The 17,013-nt window shown below is 33.3% G+C and overlaps 1 protein-coding gene across 3 annotated transcripts in view; it reads left to right on the top strand.

The window, feature by feature from the left end:
- Nucleotides 1–17,013, top strand: part of TPR (translocated promoter region, nuclear basket protein) — a 60,060-nt gene that overhangs the window by 19,467 nt on the left and 23,580 nt on the right. For all 3 annotated transcript variants that reach the window (XM_033093672.1, XM_033093671.1, XM_033093670.1), the window contains exons 22-38: nucleotides 1,313–1,478; nucleotides 2,533–2,699; nucleotides 3,688–3,840; nucleotides 4,268–4,384; nucleotides 5,596–5,799; nucleotides 5,904–6,088; nucleotides 6,517–6,664; nucleotides 8,228–8,365; nucleotides 8,466–8,597; nucleotides 9,700–9,830; nucleotides 11,095–11,305; nucleotides 12,421–12,564; nucleotides 12,931–13,129; nucleotides 14,110–14,315; nucleotides 14,522–14,583; nucleotides 15,183–15,391; nucleotides 16,431–16,703. In XM_033093672.1, coding sequence (XP_032949563.1) covers nucleotides 1,313–1,478; nucleotides 2,533–2,699; nucleotides 3,688–3,840; nucleotides 4,268–4,384; nucleotides 5,596–5,799; nucleotides 5,904–6,088; nucleotides 6,517–6,664; nucleotides 8,228–8,365; nucleotides 8,466–8,597; nucleotides 9,700–9,830; nucleotides 11,095–11,305; nucleotides 12,421–12,564; nucleotides 12,931–13,129; nucleotides 14,110–14,315; nucleotides 14,522–14,583; nucleotides 15,183–15,391; nucleotides 16,431–16,703 — 2,845 coding nt within the window. The remainder of the gene's footprint in view (nucleotides 1–1,312; nucleotides 1,479–2,532; nucleotides 2,700–3,687; nucleotides 3,841–4,267; nucleotides 4,385–5,595; nucleotides 5,800–5,903; nucleotides 6,089–6,516; nucleotides 6,665–8,227; nucleotides 8,366–8,465; nucleotides 8,598–9,699; nucleotides 9,831–11,094; nucleotides 11,306–12,420; nucleotides 12,565–12,930; nucleotides 13,130–14,109; nucleotides 14,316–14,521; nucleotides 14,584–15,182; nucleotides 15,392–16,430; nucleotides 16,704–17,013) is intronic.

Genomic DNA, 17,013 nt, shown 5'->3' with positions numbered 1-17,013 from the left:
GCTTCACTCCCGTCTCTGGGTGATTCTTGACCCTGTCTAGGGTAATTTCATCTGCATGCACTGATCACTGGTTTGCTGATTATTAAAGAGGAATCCTCTGCAAATCTCCAGGGTACTCTTATCTGTGCAGCTCTCTTCTCTCTGATAGATGTTTTATAAATTTGAGCTTATTATTTATTATAAATTTGAGCTTATTTATCTTTACCAGCTAACTGGTAAAGATAAATAAATAATTAAACTGATAAAGTATTTCTTTACGTTTGTAACATGTGCTATAAATAAATATTAGGTTGGTACAAAAGTAATTGTGGTTTAAAAGGTTAAAAACAATTGCAAAAACCGCAATTGCTTTTGCACCAACCTAATATCTTTTCTTTGTGGATGCTAATGTTACTGGGAAGGACGTTGTACCTCAGCTTTTTGTCTCGAAAGAAAGAATTCCATCAAGGGACAGAGTTTGTGCAGCATAGGACAGCAAGAAGTTTATTAGTTAAAGCGAGTACACTGAGACATGGAGCAGGCTGACCCAAGAGAGGGAAGCTGCCTCTCCTCATGTTGTGTGAGGGTTTTTATCTCTGTGGGTAGAATTGTCTCCCCCTCTCCCTCTCTAGTATCTCGTTCTCCCAGCTGGCATGCCTCCTACTCCCTTCTTGCTCCCAAGGTTGTCTGAGCCCCCTACAGTGGCCCTGAGAAGCAGGATGTATATTCTAATAAGTAGGATGTTTTCCCATCCCTCACTGGCATTTTTTCTTCTTGCTTTAAGGATATACTGTATCCTGCTGAGCTAATTGTTTTGTGGCCACCTTTGTTTATGATATCCTGCAGAGCAGGGTATCTGTGACCTAAGTAGGAGAAGCTGCAAGGGGCCTCCTGACAGGGCGGGTTCCTTTTCTTGCTCATTTCTACCTTTCTACCTACCCTATCACCAGCAAAAGAAGAACAAAACAGAAAACTTTACTAGTCATATAGTGAAGCTCAGTTTTATGCCAAAACTGATGACAGTTGCCAGGAAGCCAGATCTCAAATGCTCCCCCATAACCTGTACGCGCTTAAATCAGTAAGCTAGAGAAATTGTAGGGCTCACCTCCTTATTTCCTATCAACCCACAATTGTAAAATGGTTTCAGGTGTTGTATCCATGTCTGTTTGTTTAGGGAGGGTTGTGTTTTGGTTTCAGATGCGAAGGTAAATCTGGTTGACGTTACTTTATGTTGGCCAGAGTTTTAAAGTTATATAAAAAGATATCTTAAACTTGTAATTATTTAAGAACCTAAAAATAGCGTTTGTAGGGTTAATGTATTTTTTTCTTACAGGTTCAACTTTTAGATACGAAGAGACAGCTGGATACTGAGACAAATCTTCATCTTAATACAAAAGAGCTATTAAAAAATGCCCAAAAGGAAATTACTACATTGAAACAGCACCTTAGTAACATGGAGGTCCAGCTTGCTTCTCAGTCCTCGCAGAGAACTGGTAAAGGTAAATAAATAGACTGATAATGAAGTATTTCTTCAGGTTTATAACATAGCCTATAAAGAAATATCCTTCCTTTGTGGATACTACTAGCAAAAGAAAAAACTTTACTGTTCATACAGTAAAGCTCATGTATAGGCCTAGTTAATAAATTTGCAGACTTGGAAATTCACAGTAGTTCTGGATGGCATCCAACCAAGGTATGTTCTTAGTTTTCTAATTGTTGAAGCCATTTATTGATATTTTTAAATTATTTCTTTTGAGGAGGGCTAATATTTGAATTTTAAGCTCCCCTTTGTGATGAGATTTCTTGTTAAATCTGTAATGATAAGGCTCACCTGACAGAAATAACTAATTTGTTTGGTGTCTTTTAGATCAGTATTCCTCATCTTTGCTTATTGATAGCCTCAGGTAAAAGAGTTGGTAGATTTTGCTTTTCTTTGGAAATGAACCATTTCAAGTGTAAAGCCTTTGTGTCGAGATAATCTTTGTATATGGTTTTATTTCTCAGTAGAAGATAAATAAAAAGCATAACATAATTGTATATGTATGTGTGTATATGTAAATATATATATCTGATATATATTGTGGACATAGGATTATCCAATAGTCTTTTCTTATTGATATCATATGATAAGAAAACATTCTTTTCAATCTGGAATTTTTTCCTTTCCATGGATTTAGAATGAAAATTGGGCTTAAATAATTTAAGATTTGGTGTTTTAGAGTAAACAGTGTTTAAATGACAAATTAAGAATCTGATAATTCTTTCAAGTAGCTCTTTAGTTTAGTAGAAATATTTTGTATTCTTCTCTTTTAAACATCCTTTCCTTAATTTTTGTAATAGCACATTTCAAATACTTGATTTTTTTTGAAGAAATAACATACTGACAAAATAGCTGTTTTATTTCATTATTCAGCATGGATTGAAATATACTTCCTAGGTAGTTAAGTACTTTTACATTTGAGCCTTAATCCTAGTTTCACTATTCTCTTTGATAACAAACACCTCTAATATCATTTAAAATGTTAATTTTAAGAAACCTGTGAAATCTTTTAGGTCAGCCTAACAACAAAGAAGATGTGGATGAACTTCTAAGTCAACTAAGGCAAACAGAAGAGCAGGTGAACGATTTGAAGGAGAGACTCAAAACAAGTACTAGTAATGTGGAACAGTATCGAGCAATGGTTACTAGTTTAGAAGAATCCCTCAATAAGGAAAAACAGGTATATACAATTTTGAATTCAATTTGAAGGCATTTATTAACGTTTTCTTTTCTTTTTTTTTTTTTTTTTTTAGGAGCCTGCTGTATGATAGGCTCTGTAGCCAGGGCGAGTTACACTGCTTATTATGCTTACCTTTTAAAAGTGCTTGGTCTCATAAGCCAGATAAAACCAAAACCACCCACATAATTCATAAAACAAGGGAGGGTGTAATTGCTGTAGGAAAGGTACAGACCAAATGTTGATGTGAGTGGGAGGTAGATAAGGTTATTTGTCTCCTCTCCTGACTATGTAGGACTTCACAAAAGAGATGGCATTTGTCCACAACCTTGAAAGAAATTATCACTTGGATAGTCAGAGATAGAAAGTTATTCCATGTGGTAGGAACCCTCAGCCAAAATAGAAAGGCTTCAGATAACTGTTTGGCTAGTGTTTGGAAATTGTGGAGTTAAGTAGTGAGAAATATAGTCATAAATGTAGTTGAGAACGAAATGTGAAATGTTTTGAATGTCGTGTTTGTAAGATTATTAAGAGCTGTTGATTTTTTCTCAACATGTCATAGCCAGAATTTTTTTAATTAGAAAGATTAATGTAGTAGATTAAAGAATACAAAGTTCATTTTGGAGGGTATAGCAGTAGTCCAGGGCCACAGTTTTAAAAGATCCTTTTGTGGTTGGCATCATGGGAATGAAAATATGTGGGGGGGAAATCTTTTAATAGTAGAAAGGATAGGTTAGGCAAGTGAATGAGGATTGAAGAAGAAATGAGAATTGGAAATTTCACTTCAAAAAAGAAAAGTGGCCAATAGCTAAGTTGAGAGGTAAATTATGCTTATAGTTTTAAATGTTTCTGAATTCTTTTATCCTATTGGTGGATTTTTTTTTAAATACAATTTTAGTACTTTTCAAGTTTAGTTTAGATTTAGAGAAAGTAATTGTATAATTTTAAATGTGTGTAATTTTTGTATCCTACTGTTTGGGTGATGGTGAAGGTAACAGAAGAAGTACATAAAAATATCGAAGTTCGTTTAAAAGAGTCAGCTGAATTTCAGACACAGTTGGAAAAGAAGTTGATGGAAGTAGAGAAGGAAAAACAGGAACTTCAGGATGACAAGAGAAAAGCCATAGAGAGCATGGAACAACAGGTAAATTAGATTATTAACCATATTCTTTTTCTTTGTGTAAGGGTTTGAGTTCTTTTGAATAGCTCATTAGTTACCATCCAGTTCATCTCAGTAGGTATTGGTTGAACACACCCAACAATTTTAGTTTTATTTTTTATTCTGCTCAGTGCATCTGTACATGTTTCCTTTGAATATTTTAGACTACTTTAGGAAAGTAGGTACAGTGCTTCTTTTTAGAAGCCTCTGCTTGAGAATTGGCTTTTGCAAATGTTAGTAGGTAGGGAATATAGACCTGTAAGTTTTATACAGTAGATTATATCAAGTTATGACTGTTTTAAATTTAGTAAGAAGTCCCTTTGAGCAAATTGAGCTTTTTAAAATCTGTCTTCAGTATTTTTAAAGTAAGTTTGCAATTAACTCTGGTTTTAATCTTGTTCTTCCAATGTAGTTATCTGAGTTAAAGAAAACACTTAGTACTGTTCAGAATGAAGTACAAGAAGCTCTTCAGAGAGCAAGCACAGCTTTGAGTAATGAACAGCAAGCCAGACGTGATTGTCGGGAACAAGTAAGTGTTGCTTTCATAGCTAGGCATTGATATGTGAGTGTTGATCTGAGGGGACAGTTGTTTGAGTATGTTAATGCATTGGGGGATTGGTGAACCTACAAAAATACAAGGTTGTTTCCACACTTGTGGAACTTGGACTAAAGTCAGTTGAAAAGTATAGATGCAAGCTAAAAGTAAATAGTACAGTATTCATTAACAAGGCGATCTTGACAAATGGGAAAAAAAATACAAAATAGGAGTAGAAGATTAAATGTGTACTAGCTCTCATTTGTGATCATTTTTTTTTTTCCTACTATTGCTTTCCTTCGCTAGTTCTGGCTGCAAAACTATTATAGACAAAGTAGAGATAACTTCCTCAGCAAAATGAGGACCTCTTGAAAACATTTCAATGCATTACTGAGCTTACTTATTTTTATACATCACTTCTCTTATAGCTTTGAAAATACAAAACCCCACATTATTTATGTATACGTACACACATGCCCACATTCATGTGTGATAAAACTTTTTAATAATTTTTGGTGAACAGGAAGTGATAAAACACAATTCAGGAGAATGGGGATTATTGAGATGGTAGAATGGGAAACGAATACCTGTAAGTATATTGGTAATGCTCTCATTTTTAAGTTCAGTGGTATTTTAATAGCCATTCATTTGGTTACTATTCTTTATTGCTTACATGTACATAACATGTATGTGTATCACAATTTCTTTAAGAATGGAATACGGGGAAATGCTTCAAAGGTAAGTGAGACAAAAATTAATTATCCTTGGCTTATTGCCAAACAGAGTAACATTGGAAATTAAAATCAGAGAATGTATCCATAATTCAATTTTCAAATAAATTATTTTCATTTCCTTTTGTTCACTTTTAAGTTCCTGTGTGTACATGTATATGCATGTATATTACATAACTGAGTTATATTTAGTCTTTATTTCATAAAGTCTGTTCCAGGTTGCTACACATTCTTTGTAAGTTTCATTTAGACCAGGTCTTTTATATTGCCTTGAATAGAATATAGCTTTGAATTATTATCCTATTTTTGTGTATTTAGATTATCTTCACTTTTGTTTTAAAGAACACAACGTGCATATTTTTTTATTCCTTTTTTCTTTTCTTTTTTTATAATTCTTTGTGCATATTTTCTTAGTACTGACTAGCTTTGTGGATTTTTAATCTTGTGTGTCAATGGGGGAATAATCTCTTTCAGGCTAAAATAGCTGTGGAAGCTCAGAATAAGTATGAGAGAGAACTCATGCTGCACGCTGCCGATGTGGAAGCACTGCAAGCTGCCAAGGAACAGGTTTCCAAAATGGCATCAGTCCGTCAACATTTGGAAGAAACAACCCAGAAAGCAGAGTCACAGTTGTTGGAGTGTAAAGCATCTTGGGAGGAACGAGAGAGAATGTTAAAGGTATAGTACATCATAACAAAGTGTTCTGGAGAATTGAAAGGTTTGTTTTTTCTTTTTAATGTACGTGAGGGAATCTGCTATTATAACAGACTGTTGGCTTACAGGATGAAGTTTCCAAGTGTGTGTCTCGCTGTGAAGATCTAGAGAAACAAAATAGATTGCTTCATGATCAGATTGAAAAATTAAGTGACAAGGTGGTTGCCTCTGTGAAGGAAGGTGTACAAGGTCCATTGAATGTATCGTTCAGTGAAGAAGGAAAATCTCAAGAACAAATTTTAGAAATTCTCAGGTGAACCCAATATATTTTTAATGTTTTATTTCTACAGTATAACAACTATGAAATGAAATTACAAATGTATAAATTAAAGAAGTGGGGGTTAGGTGCTATTTAGGTATAAAGCTCATTCCGTCTCTTGTTGGCCACCAAAGCCACTAACATTCAATTAGTGGTGACTTGACATTTAGACATACTCTCATTTAATAAGTAAATGACTTTAAATTGAATCTGATAGTAAGAACTTGAGTGGCTTGTTTGAAAAACTAAAGATAATACATTTCTAAAGCCACTGTCTATAATAAAAAATATATCTCCCATTATTAATGAAAACGTAAAAATAGTTACTAAACTGAATGGATATTGTCATCTTGAAAGTTACCCAAGTTTTGAAATGTTGTGTTGTCATTATTTTTATTCAAATAAAATCTTATGTGTTATAGATTTATACGACGAGAAAAAGAAATTGCTGAAACAAGGTTTGAGGTGGCTCAGGTTGAGAGTCTACGTTATCGACAAAGGGTTGAACTTTTAGAAAGAGAGCTGCAGGAGCTGCAGGATAGTCTCAATGCTGAAAGGGAGAAAGTCCAGGTATGTGTGCAAGCTGTAAGAAAGCAGTCGTTAAATCGAGAGAAGAGCTCATTTTAGTTTCTAATAAAATAAAATTTAAGTTCAAATAAGCATTCTTCCTAAAATGGTAAATTCATTAAACATTATTAGACACTGATACAGTATATAGTGGTAAGAGAATGTTGATAACCAGACTGCCTGGTTTCAAATTCTGGCTTCGTACCATTTAGATGTGTGTGTGCCTTGGGTAACTTCCCTGCTCTTAAATTTCTTTATCTTTAATATTGGTATGATAATAAGTGCGTTAGTGCACCTGAAGCATTTAGAATCATGTCTGGTGCCTGATAAATTTCAGTTACCTTAATTGTTATAGTTGTCATTAAATGTACATCTGGACAGTCATTCTAGGATAACATGGTGGATTGAAACTGCCACAGAATATTTCTTCCTCAGCAAAAGAACAAAAAGTAGTTAAAACTATCAACCAAAGAAAGGAAAAGAAGATGCAGTATTGAATGGATGGTTGCAACACAGGTCAACTTCTTAACCCTCACTACCACCCAAAAACTTAACTCATTCTGAGGAGATGCGGTGGTATAACCCACAACTGGAAGGGAAGAAATTAAAATTTTGAATCATTTATCTAATTTTAACTGATAGGTAGTTGGAATGACTGCTAAAGAGAAACCATTGAAATGGGAAAGTAAATAGATTTATAGTATGTATGTTTTCAGACAGAAATGAAAATTTCCAGAATTATATCCTGTTGAGAAAACAACCCAAATTGAAATATATCTCATCATGGAAATACTGAACACACCCTCCAGTTCAGTGAAGTTAACACTTGGAGAAAAGGAGCAGAATCTGTCTCTTCTGCTTCTTTTGCTGTTCCCTTGGGATATAGAAAGGCAAATAATACTAAAAAATGCTCAACCCACAAACAAGTTCAGAGGGGAAGAAACCAAACTTACATGCAGTCAGAAGAGAGTCAAAAAGTAACACATTATATCAAAAATACTAGGATGTCTACCCAGTGTGAACAATAGAGCATAGCAGCCACGAGTCATAGCTTGTAAATGGTGAAGGAATAAAGTAACGTGCAGAAGGTGGATAATTGCATCCAATGAGGAGAGGGAAAAAGTTTTTCACACTTGGACAAGTATTCGGTAAAACTGTTCACAACCAAAGTGATGAAACAGCTGAATGAAATGAAAAAGAATTTCTGAACAAGAGTGGGGGTCGGGGGGGAAAGACCAAAATAATATTATTTTAGAACTCTTAATAAATTCACTATAGCAAGAAAAAGAATAGCTATAGAAAGATAGAGATCTGGATTGATTTCTGCACCTAATGTTAAGATGGATTATTTGTAGTATCTTTTTACTTTCATATTTATAATTTTTTGCATTTGTTTAAACTCTTTGTAATTAACATGCATCATTTAAAAAAACTTTCAAAAATTTATATTTAAAAGTTGACATTTAAATCTTTTTTGTAGGGAAGATTAGAACTGGTAAGAAAAGATAGGTCTTCGCCTGTTGTTAGATGTTGGTGTATATTAATACATGTGCTTGAAATCTTTAGGTAACTGCAAAAACAATGGCCCAGCATGAGGAACTCATGAAGAAAACTGAAACAATGAACGTAGTTATGGAAACCAATAAAATGCTGAGAGAAGAAAAGGAGAGGCTAGAACAGGATCTACAGCAGATGCAAGCAAAGGTTTGTAACTTACTAATCAAGAGTAAAGGCATGCTATTTTTAATAACATATATGAATTTTTACATCAGGTATTTAAAAAAAATACTGGTTCTGTTTTCAGGTGAGGAAACTGGAATTAGATATTTTACCCTTACAAGAAGCAAATGCTGAGCTGAGTGAGAAAAGCGGTATGTTGCAAGCAGAGAAGAAGTTATTAGAAGAAGATGTCAAACGTTGGAAAGCACGTAACCAGGTAAATGCAGTTAAACCCATTCTGAAACATGGAAACATGTTAGTTTTAAATAATAGGGTAAAAATTAAGGAGATAAAATATTTGAAGAACTAGTGAAAATTGTGTGTTTAACAGTGAAAGCCTATTATGTTACTTGTACATACAACTCAATTTTTTAAATGTTTGATATTTTGTAATTTTTTAAAAAATGGCTCATTTATTTCCTTTAATTCCAAATTGGCTCTCACCGTATCTCTAAAATACCTTTGTACATGAAAAAAATGCATGTATGTAGTTTATTAAAGTACTTTAAGAAGATTTGTTCACTGGGAACCTTTTTGGGGGGCAAAACCATATCACTTAGTGTGATTAGAAACATCTATATTCAAACAAAAAGTTCAAAACCTGCTTCGTCATGTACTAGTTATGTGATCTGTGAAAGTTTCTTAATTTCTGAGCTAATTTTCCTCATTTGTAAAAATGAGAACATAATGCCAATTAAATAATAAATGTAAAGCAGTTCACCTAACACCTGGCACCTAGTAAATGCTCTAGAAAAGTTAACTATTAATTTGAATAGAACTGTGGAATTTAAATGCCTGTTTATTCCTTTTTTTTAATCACCCAAGCAATCTGAAAAGTGAGGAAAAGAGGGTGTTAATACCCAAATGTAGATATATTTCTATTAAATTGTGCTGCCTTCTTTCCTAGTTAATATAAGCAGTTACATTTAGGATTATTTTCATGTTTTTATTTAGATTGTAGTAACATTATAAACAATTTTTTCCTGTAAATCTCACTTTAATGGAATTTAATATTAAAAGCTTGTAGATTTTTGGATCCCTTTATTTGGCTCCATTGTAACTGTTCTGAAATGTTTGTTTGCAGCTATGAAAATATAATGAATAGTTAATGACTTACTTTATTTCCCTTTCCATTTGGCTAGACTTTTTAGCTAAACAAACTAAAGCTTTTATCTTAATTATCTTGTACTTTGATGCTTCATCACTGTGTATGCAAGATACAGAATATAAACATAATTACTCTATTATTTTATTATGTTACAGCACATTAGTTTGATAAAACCTATGAAAAACGATATTGTGTATTTTTGCTGTTTTAGCATCTAGTAAATCAACAGAAAGATCCAGATACAGATGAATATCGGAAGCTCCTTTCTGAAAAGGAAGTTCATACTAAGCGTATTCAACAGTTAACTGAAGAAATTGGGAGACTTAAAGCTGAGATTGCAAGGTATATGGGAGAAGCCCTAAATTGTATGTAATACATGAAATCTTAAAGAAGTTTATTTCTATTCTTTATACAACTTACCAAGTGCTCCTTGATTTTAGAAAGAATGGAAAATGCTGGAGCCCTGACACGTGATTTTCCCTTTCATTTTAAGGAGCCAAGCAAACAATAATTTTATGCCTTCATACACGAATTATTTCTCTATATTTTATTACTGTTTTGAAAACTATGAGTCTAAAGCTAAATGTGTTTATTTTCTGAACAATCAAAATAACTTTAGCAAATAAATTTTTATTTTATTTTTTTTGTTAGAATATATTCATGAACATATTTTGAAAGTTTTTTGTTTTTGTTTTTGTTTTTTATTAGTTTCAGGTGCACAAGACAAAGTAATACTTGGACGTTTATCATTTATATCCCTCATACTGTGTGAACCCCCCTCCCTCCATCCACCATCTCCCTAACGAAAGTTTTTAATAAAGGGACGTTTTAAGTTAAAAACATTTTGAATGAACTTAACATTATCCCTTTAAAGATAAGTTGAATATTAAAATTAATGTTTCTGGTTTATTTTTTAAAGCTTTAATGTCAGTTGTCCATATCATGTGTATTTTCTTACCTTTTCCATAATAGTCTAGCATTTTATCTCTTGTATGATAACATTACGTAATTTTGAAAAATGAGAAAGATTCAGAAAGATACCCAGTGTTAAACCCATACTCTTAATTCAGGTCATCTGATTTCAGTTTAATTCATGATAAAAGAACAGCGTTTGACAGACTATAACCCACCGACCTGTTTTGTGTAGCCTATAAAGTAAGAATGATTTTTATATTTTTAAAGTATTGTAAAAAAGGAAGAAGAAGAACATATGACAGAAACTGTATGTGGCCTGCAAAACCTAACATATTTACTCAACTCCCAGTGGAGTGGAGTGTAGATTTTACTATCAGGCAGATGTGGTTTAAAATCTGTGTACCAGCACTTGATTACTGTGTAAAATTGTGCGTGTTACTTGACTGCTTGTTTGGTTTTTCTCTTCTCTAAAATGGGCATGTACACCTATGTAATAAACAAATAATACCTTTCTAAAGGACCACAGATTCATAAGATAAGGAATTATCTTTTGACGTATGTGTGGGGTTTTTTTAGGGTTTTTAAATAAAAATCTTACTAAAACAACAATAAAAATGTAAATTAAAAGATTTTAAAATTTGAAAGTCTCATATATTTAATCTTTCTTCTTTACCCCTTTGTTTTTGTTTAGATCAAATGCATCTTTGACTAACAATCAGAACTTAATCCAGAGTCTAAAGGAAGATTTAAGTAAAGTAAAAGCTGAAAAGGAAAGTGTCCAGAAGGACTTAGATGCCAAAATAATTGATATCCAAGAAAAAGTCAAAACTATTACTCAAGTCAAGAAAATTGGACGTAGGTACAAGACTCAATATGAAGAACTAAAAGCACAACAGGATAAGGTATTTTTAAGTGATTTTATTATTACATGTACACTTTATGTGAACAGTGTATCATTTTTATGTACACAATTTTAGATACACAATTTTACACAATTTATAGTTTTATATATAAGGATGACTTAAATCTTATTTCTTCATAATTTTGATTATTGATGTTTAGATTCTAAGCTTGAATATAAGCTTATATATGATACATTTATTTGATTTAAAATTGGCTTTTTAATATGTCCCAAAATACACTAAATTCATAGAGAAATTTTAATAAATGCTAGGTATTTTAGTTTTCCAGTTTCAAATATTCTCACTTTTCACAACTGTTCTTATAACTCACTGCTGACTAAAACTATATATCAAAAAATGATAGTTCTTTATAAGTAATCAGGTTGTATTTATATATATATAGTTTTAAATAAGTAGGCAGTGTTAACCACCTACCACAAAGAATTATCAAATCTTTGTTAAATTATGAATTTGGATTTTGTTTTAATTCCCAAAGATGTATGTTGATTGAATTGCATATTTACCGTGTTTCCCTGAAAAGACTTAGCCAGACCATCAGCTCTAATGCATCTTTTGGAGCAAAAATTAATATAAGACCCAGTCTTATTTTAATATGAGACCGGATCATAATATCATATCATATCATACCATATCATATATCATATATCATGTCATACCGGGTCTTATATTAATTTTTGCTCCAAAAGGCGCATTAGAGCTGATGGTCTGGCTAGGTCTTATTTTCAGGGAAATATGGTAGCACATGTTAGATTAGAAAATATATGAAGAAAAAAAATCCATAATTCTTACCACTCAGAGTTAACCACTATTAGCACTTTAATATGCTTTTCTTTACAGATGAGTGATTTGTTTTCCAAGCAGTTCTGTGTCAAACAATGCATGTCATCTTGATTAGTTAATATTCAATTGTATGGAAAATTGTAATCTATTTAATAACTTACTTTTGGACATTAAAATAGTCCATAGAAAATTCGTTTATGAATACCCTTAAAGATAAATTTCTTTGTATAGTTATTATTTCCTTCGATGAACCTGTAGAAGTGGAATTACTGAATATAAACATAGAAGTATATTATTTCTCTTTGTCACATTAGGTCATGGAGACCTCAGCTCAGTCTTCTGGAGACCATCAGGAACAGCATGTCTCAGTTCAGGAAATGCAGGAGCTCAAAGAAACCCTTAACCAAGCTGAAGCAAAGTCAAAATCACTTGAGAGTCAAGTAGAGAATCTGCAGAAGGTATGAGTGTGAAATAGTGAAACATTTATTTCCCAGTTCTTTCCTTGTTGAATACCTAAAGAAGTAGAATGGGGTATTATTCAGTCATAAAAAAGAATTGAAAAAATGTGTTAAGCAGTAACATTTTTCTTATATGGAAATGTATGTATTTTATCCTTATTACTTTGAGTGACTTGTGTATGTGAGTAGTATCTAATCATCTTCCAAGTGTTCACTTATTACTTGGTTTGACCACCATTTTATGTTTATACTTTCATTTAATCTAAATGAGCAAATTAATAAGTTTTACATTTTAAGTCTGTAGGGCATGCAGGTTATATTGATTTGATTGATTTACGTAGTGAATACTTTGTTTCCCTTTAAAAGGCATTGTCTGAAAAAGAGACGGAAGCACGAAATTTCCAAGAACAGGCTGTGCAGCTTCAATCAGAACTTTCACGACTTCGTCAGGATCTTCAAGATAGAACCACACAGGAGGAGCAGCTCCGACAGCAGATAACTGAAAAGGAAGAGAAAACAAGAAAGGCTATTGTAGCAGCGAAATCAAAAATTGCACATTTAGCTGGTAAATTTCCATATACTTTAAGGTTTGAACTTGATGTAAAAGTTATTTATTTGATGTGGGCTTAAAATTAAATGGGAAAGTAAAAAAGTAAATACTGTAAGGTAACTTGTGTATGTGTGTGCTTTAAATACTGGGTTTATTAGACACACAATTAGAGCAATCTTAATTTTCAAGTGAAGAGGATGTCCTTGATATATGAAGTCTTTCTTATTTGTTAACTGATAATAAGCAGGTAGGGAGTGCTGCTCTCCTGCTTTAGTGTGTAACTGTTAAGACCTTCTGGTGGAGATCCTTTGGGTCCACAGTGTACTGTCCAGAGCCCTTTTGTATACTGGGCAGCATTGGATCTTACCAGCCCAGGGATTTTTCTGTGCCTCTCTTCACTGAGGGTCCCTCTATCCCTTCAGGGATAATGCCGTGTCAGATTTATGGGCGCTCAGTGCTGCAACACTCAGGGCCTTACTGCACCTTGCTTGCCCGCCTGCTTAGTAGGTAAATAAAATGCCAAATTAGTTGGATTTTATTATGAGCAATTTTTTAATGATCTCTAAGATAGTGTCCCAGCAACTTATTTCATAGAAAAATAAAGTTATTTAATTGTTTTTTAGTATATGCTATAGATGATATGAAATGAAAGTTTTGCAATTTGTAGTATCCTTGTATTTAATAATTGAAATATTAAAGGCCATTTAAAAGGGCTTATGCTGACTGCAGTTTATGATGGATCCTTTAGCTTTTTTGAGATCTTAGGGAAAGTTACATATTTTTTTGTTGGAGTAAGTATATTTTATATTGGAGTAATAAATATGGATCTATTTAGAACTGTGGCTATTGAGATGTATAGTGTACCACAATTATTGCAGATGTTAAAGTTCAGTAGTAGACTGATACAATCTTTGAGTACCCATTAAGTAGATAAATAGTCTTTATTTCCAATGTTTGATTGTAATATTAATAGAATCACATGGTTACTTCTTTAGGCGTTAAAGATCAGCTAACTAAAGAAAATGAGGAGCTTAAACAAAGGAACGGAGCCTTAGATCAGCAGAAAGATGAATTGGATGTTCGTATGACTGCTCTTAAGTCCCAATATGAAGGTCGAATTAGTCGCTTGGAAAGAGAACTCAGGGAGCATCAAGAGAGACACCTTGAGCAGAGAGATGAGCCTCAAGAACCTACTAATAAGGTGATTAGCTCATTCTGTTTAAATGACAAATGTCTTTGTACATATTATTTGAAGCTGTCGGGTGATTTAGGAGCCTTTTTGTCAGAGTGAATTTTGGCTAAGCAGAAAGTACAGAGAGAATTAACAAAAGTGAAATATTTTGATGGTATTCATTAATGGACTCTTGTGGGGTAGGCACGATAACCCATGATTTTCTTTTTATATAGGTCCCAGAACAGCAGAGACAGATCACCTTGAAAACAACTCCAGCTTCTGGTGAAAGAGGAATGTAAGTTTTAGTTCTCTTATAATCTATTATCTGTTTTCCTTTTAAAGCTCAGGAAAGATCTAATGATCTAGGGGGAGAAAACAAATCTGTACTCTAATTACAAAAATATATTCTAAAGCTACTTATCTGTGCAAAATTGCATCATATGTTTTGGCATCTTTTTTTCCCCCCAGAACTCATGTTTTCAGCATACTTGCAGTCTTACCAGGTAGAGCTTTGTGACAGAAAACATCTTTTATCTTTAAGATGTGATTGACTTCTAAGATAGGCTACTGATTTTCCTAAGATGTTTGAAATATTTAGTGAACAAAAACTAGTATTACAATCACTGTTTCTTTTATATATATATATATATACACACACACACACATATATATGTGTGTATACACACACACACACACACACACACATATGTCTGTGTGTGTATATATATATATTTTTTTAATTGGCCAGAAGTCTGCCCAAAACAGTGCTAGGAAAAACAGAATTAATAGGGTCATACTTGTTGAACACTCACTTTCAGAAATATGTGTGCTTTGCTTTTGATAGAGTGTATGTTATAGTAGTTTCAATTATTCTTGCATTTTCCCCTCTGTAAGTGCCAGCACATCAGATCCACCAACAGCTAATATCAAGCCAACTCCTGTTGTGTCTACTCCAAGTAAAGTGACAGCTGCAGCTATGGCTGGAAATAAGTCAACACCCAGGGCCAGTATCCGCCCAATGGTTACACCTGCAACCGTTACAAATCCTACTACTACTCCAACAGCAACAGTGATGCCCACTACACAAGTGGAATCACAAGAAGGTAAGTAAAATCACACAGATCTGATTGGACTGCTTGCTTATTTAGGTTTGTTATGAGAGAATGATGGTAACTTTAAGGATAAATGAGGCTTCCACTGAAGCTAAAGTCAGACACGATGATAAAAGTGGGCAATTAATCTTTTCAAGTGTATACCTCCCAGGACACTTGTGACTGCGACTAACTCCCTCACTCCCTTTCTGCTTTATTTTGTTTGTAAGCTAAAAAGGGGGGCAAATGCAGCCCTCTGAGTATATGGCATATTTTTCTGGGATCAAAATTTTCACTTCTAACAGCAAAGAAAGATGATATGAAGTCCACTTTGGAAAACCATACTAAGTCACTGGTTGGACCCAAATATCACTTTTTCACTGAAACTGACCTTTTAATTGCTTTTTCCACTTTGTTCCCATGGCATTTCGTACTACAATAGTTACAGTTCACTTTAATACATACCTTTTTATCCTACTAGATTGAGATCCTAAAGGTAAGAATCTTCGTTATTTAATCCCAACTCCAAGATAGGTGTTTAGTAAAACTTTACTAAATACAATATCCTTAGTTTCGTGTCTTAACAGATGTTAGAATTCAGTATTCAAGGATTTAGAAATATATGTGTATATGCTGTGAAAGTACAGAATATTTCAGCTACATTCTATACAATGATTTTCAGATATATTGCCAATCAAACAATGGTTATTTTATATCAATTAGAAAGAAAACGATGCTTAATAAAAACTTACAGTTTGACTCTGAGCTTCTTTATTTTATTTGGTCGTAATTTAAGTAGAATAATAGATGCAAAAAACAGTTTCACATATTTATTTGATTCAGCCAGCAGTTTACTGCCATGTCAGTCACATGGGCAATACAAAAATGCATAATACGTTACATTCACCCTCAGTGTTTTTGTCTAGTGAGTGGTAAGAGATGTGTACCTAAATAACTATACAAATCATCTATAACACAGAATAAGAGGGATAATCTCTGCTTTGGTAAGAACAGAAGACTTAATACATTAAATATTATGATTACTTTTCAGCTATGCAATCAGAAGGACCTGTGGAACATGTTCCAGTTTTTGGAAGCACAAGTGGATCTGTTCGTTCTACTAGTCCTAATGTCCAGCCTTCTATCCCTCAACCCATTTTAACTGTCCAGCAGCAAACACAGGCTACGGCTTTTGTGCAACCCACTCAACAGAGTCATCCTCAGATTGAGCCTGCAAATCAAGAGCTGTCTCCAAGCATAGTAGAGGTGGTTCAGAGTTCGCCAGTTGAGCGGCCTTCTACTTCCACGGCAGTATTTGGCACTGGTAAAATTAATTTTAAAATGAAGTTAGAGTAGGCCTGTGTATTTATAGTTTCTTGAATATATTAATACATATTTTGAGTACTCTTTGTACATACTTGTTTTCTACCATTAGAATGGATAAATGTATTCCTAACGTTTTATTTCATGTTTACTGCTGAATTCTATTCTGGATCACTCATTTTTGTCATTTAGATCTTTTCCAGTTATGTTTTGATGGATTTTAAAGATGGTACAACTCATAAAATCGATACGTAACTTAATACAGGTCCTGAAAACTAAGACATCTAAGAAAAGAACAAATAAGGATTTTC

This window comes from Rhinolophus ferrumequinum, chromosome 22, assembly GCF_004115265.2.
Source record: "Rhinolophus ferrumequinum isolate MPI-CBG mRhiFer1 chromosome 22, mRhiFer1_v1.p, whole genome shotgun sequence".
Taxonomy (NCBI): domain Eukaryota; kingdom Metazoa; phylum Chordata; class Mammalia; order Chiroptera; family Rhinolophidae; genus Rhinolophus; species Rhinolophus ferrumequinum.
Note: the sequence above shows the minus strand (reverse complement) of the source record. Positions and strands in the feature narration are given on the sequence as shown.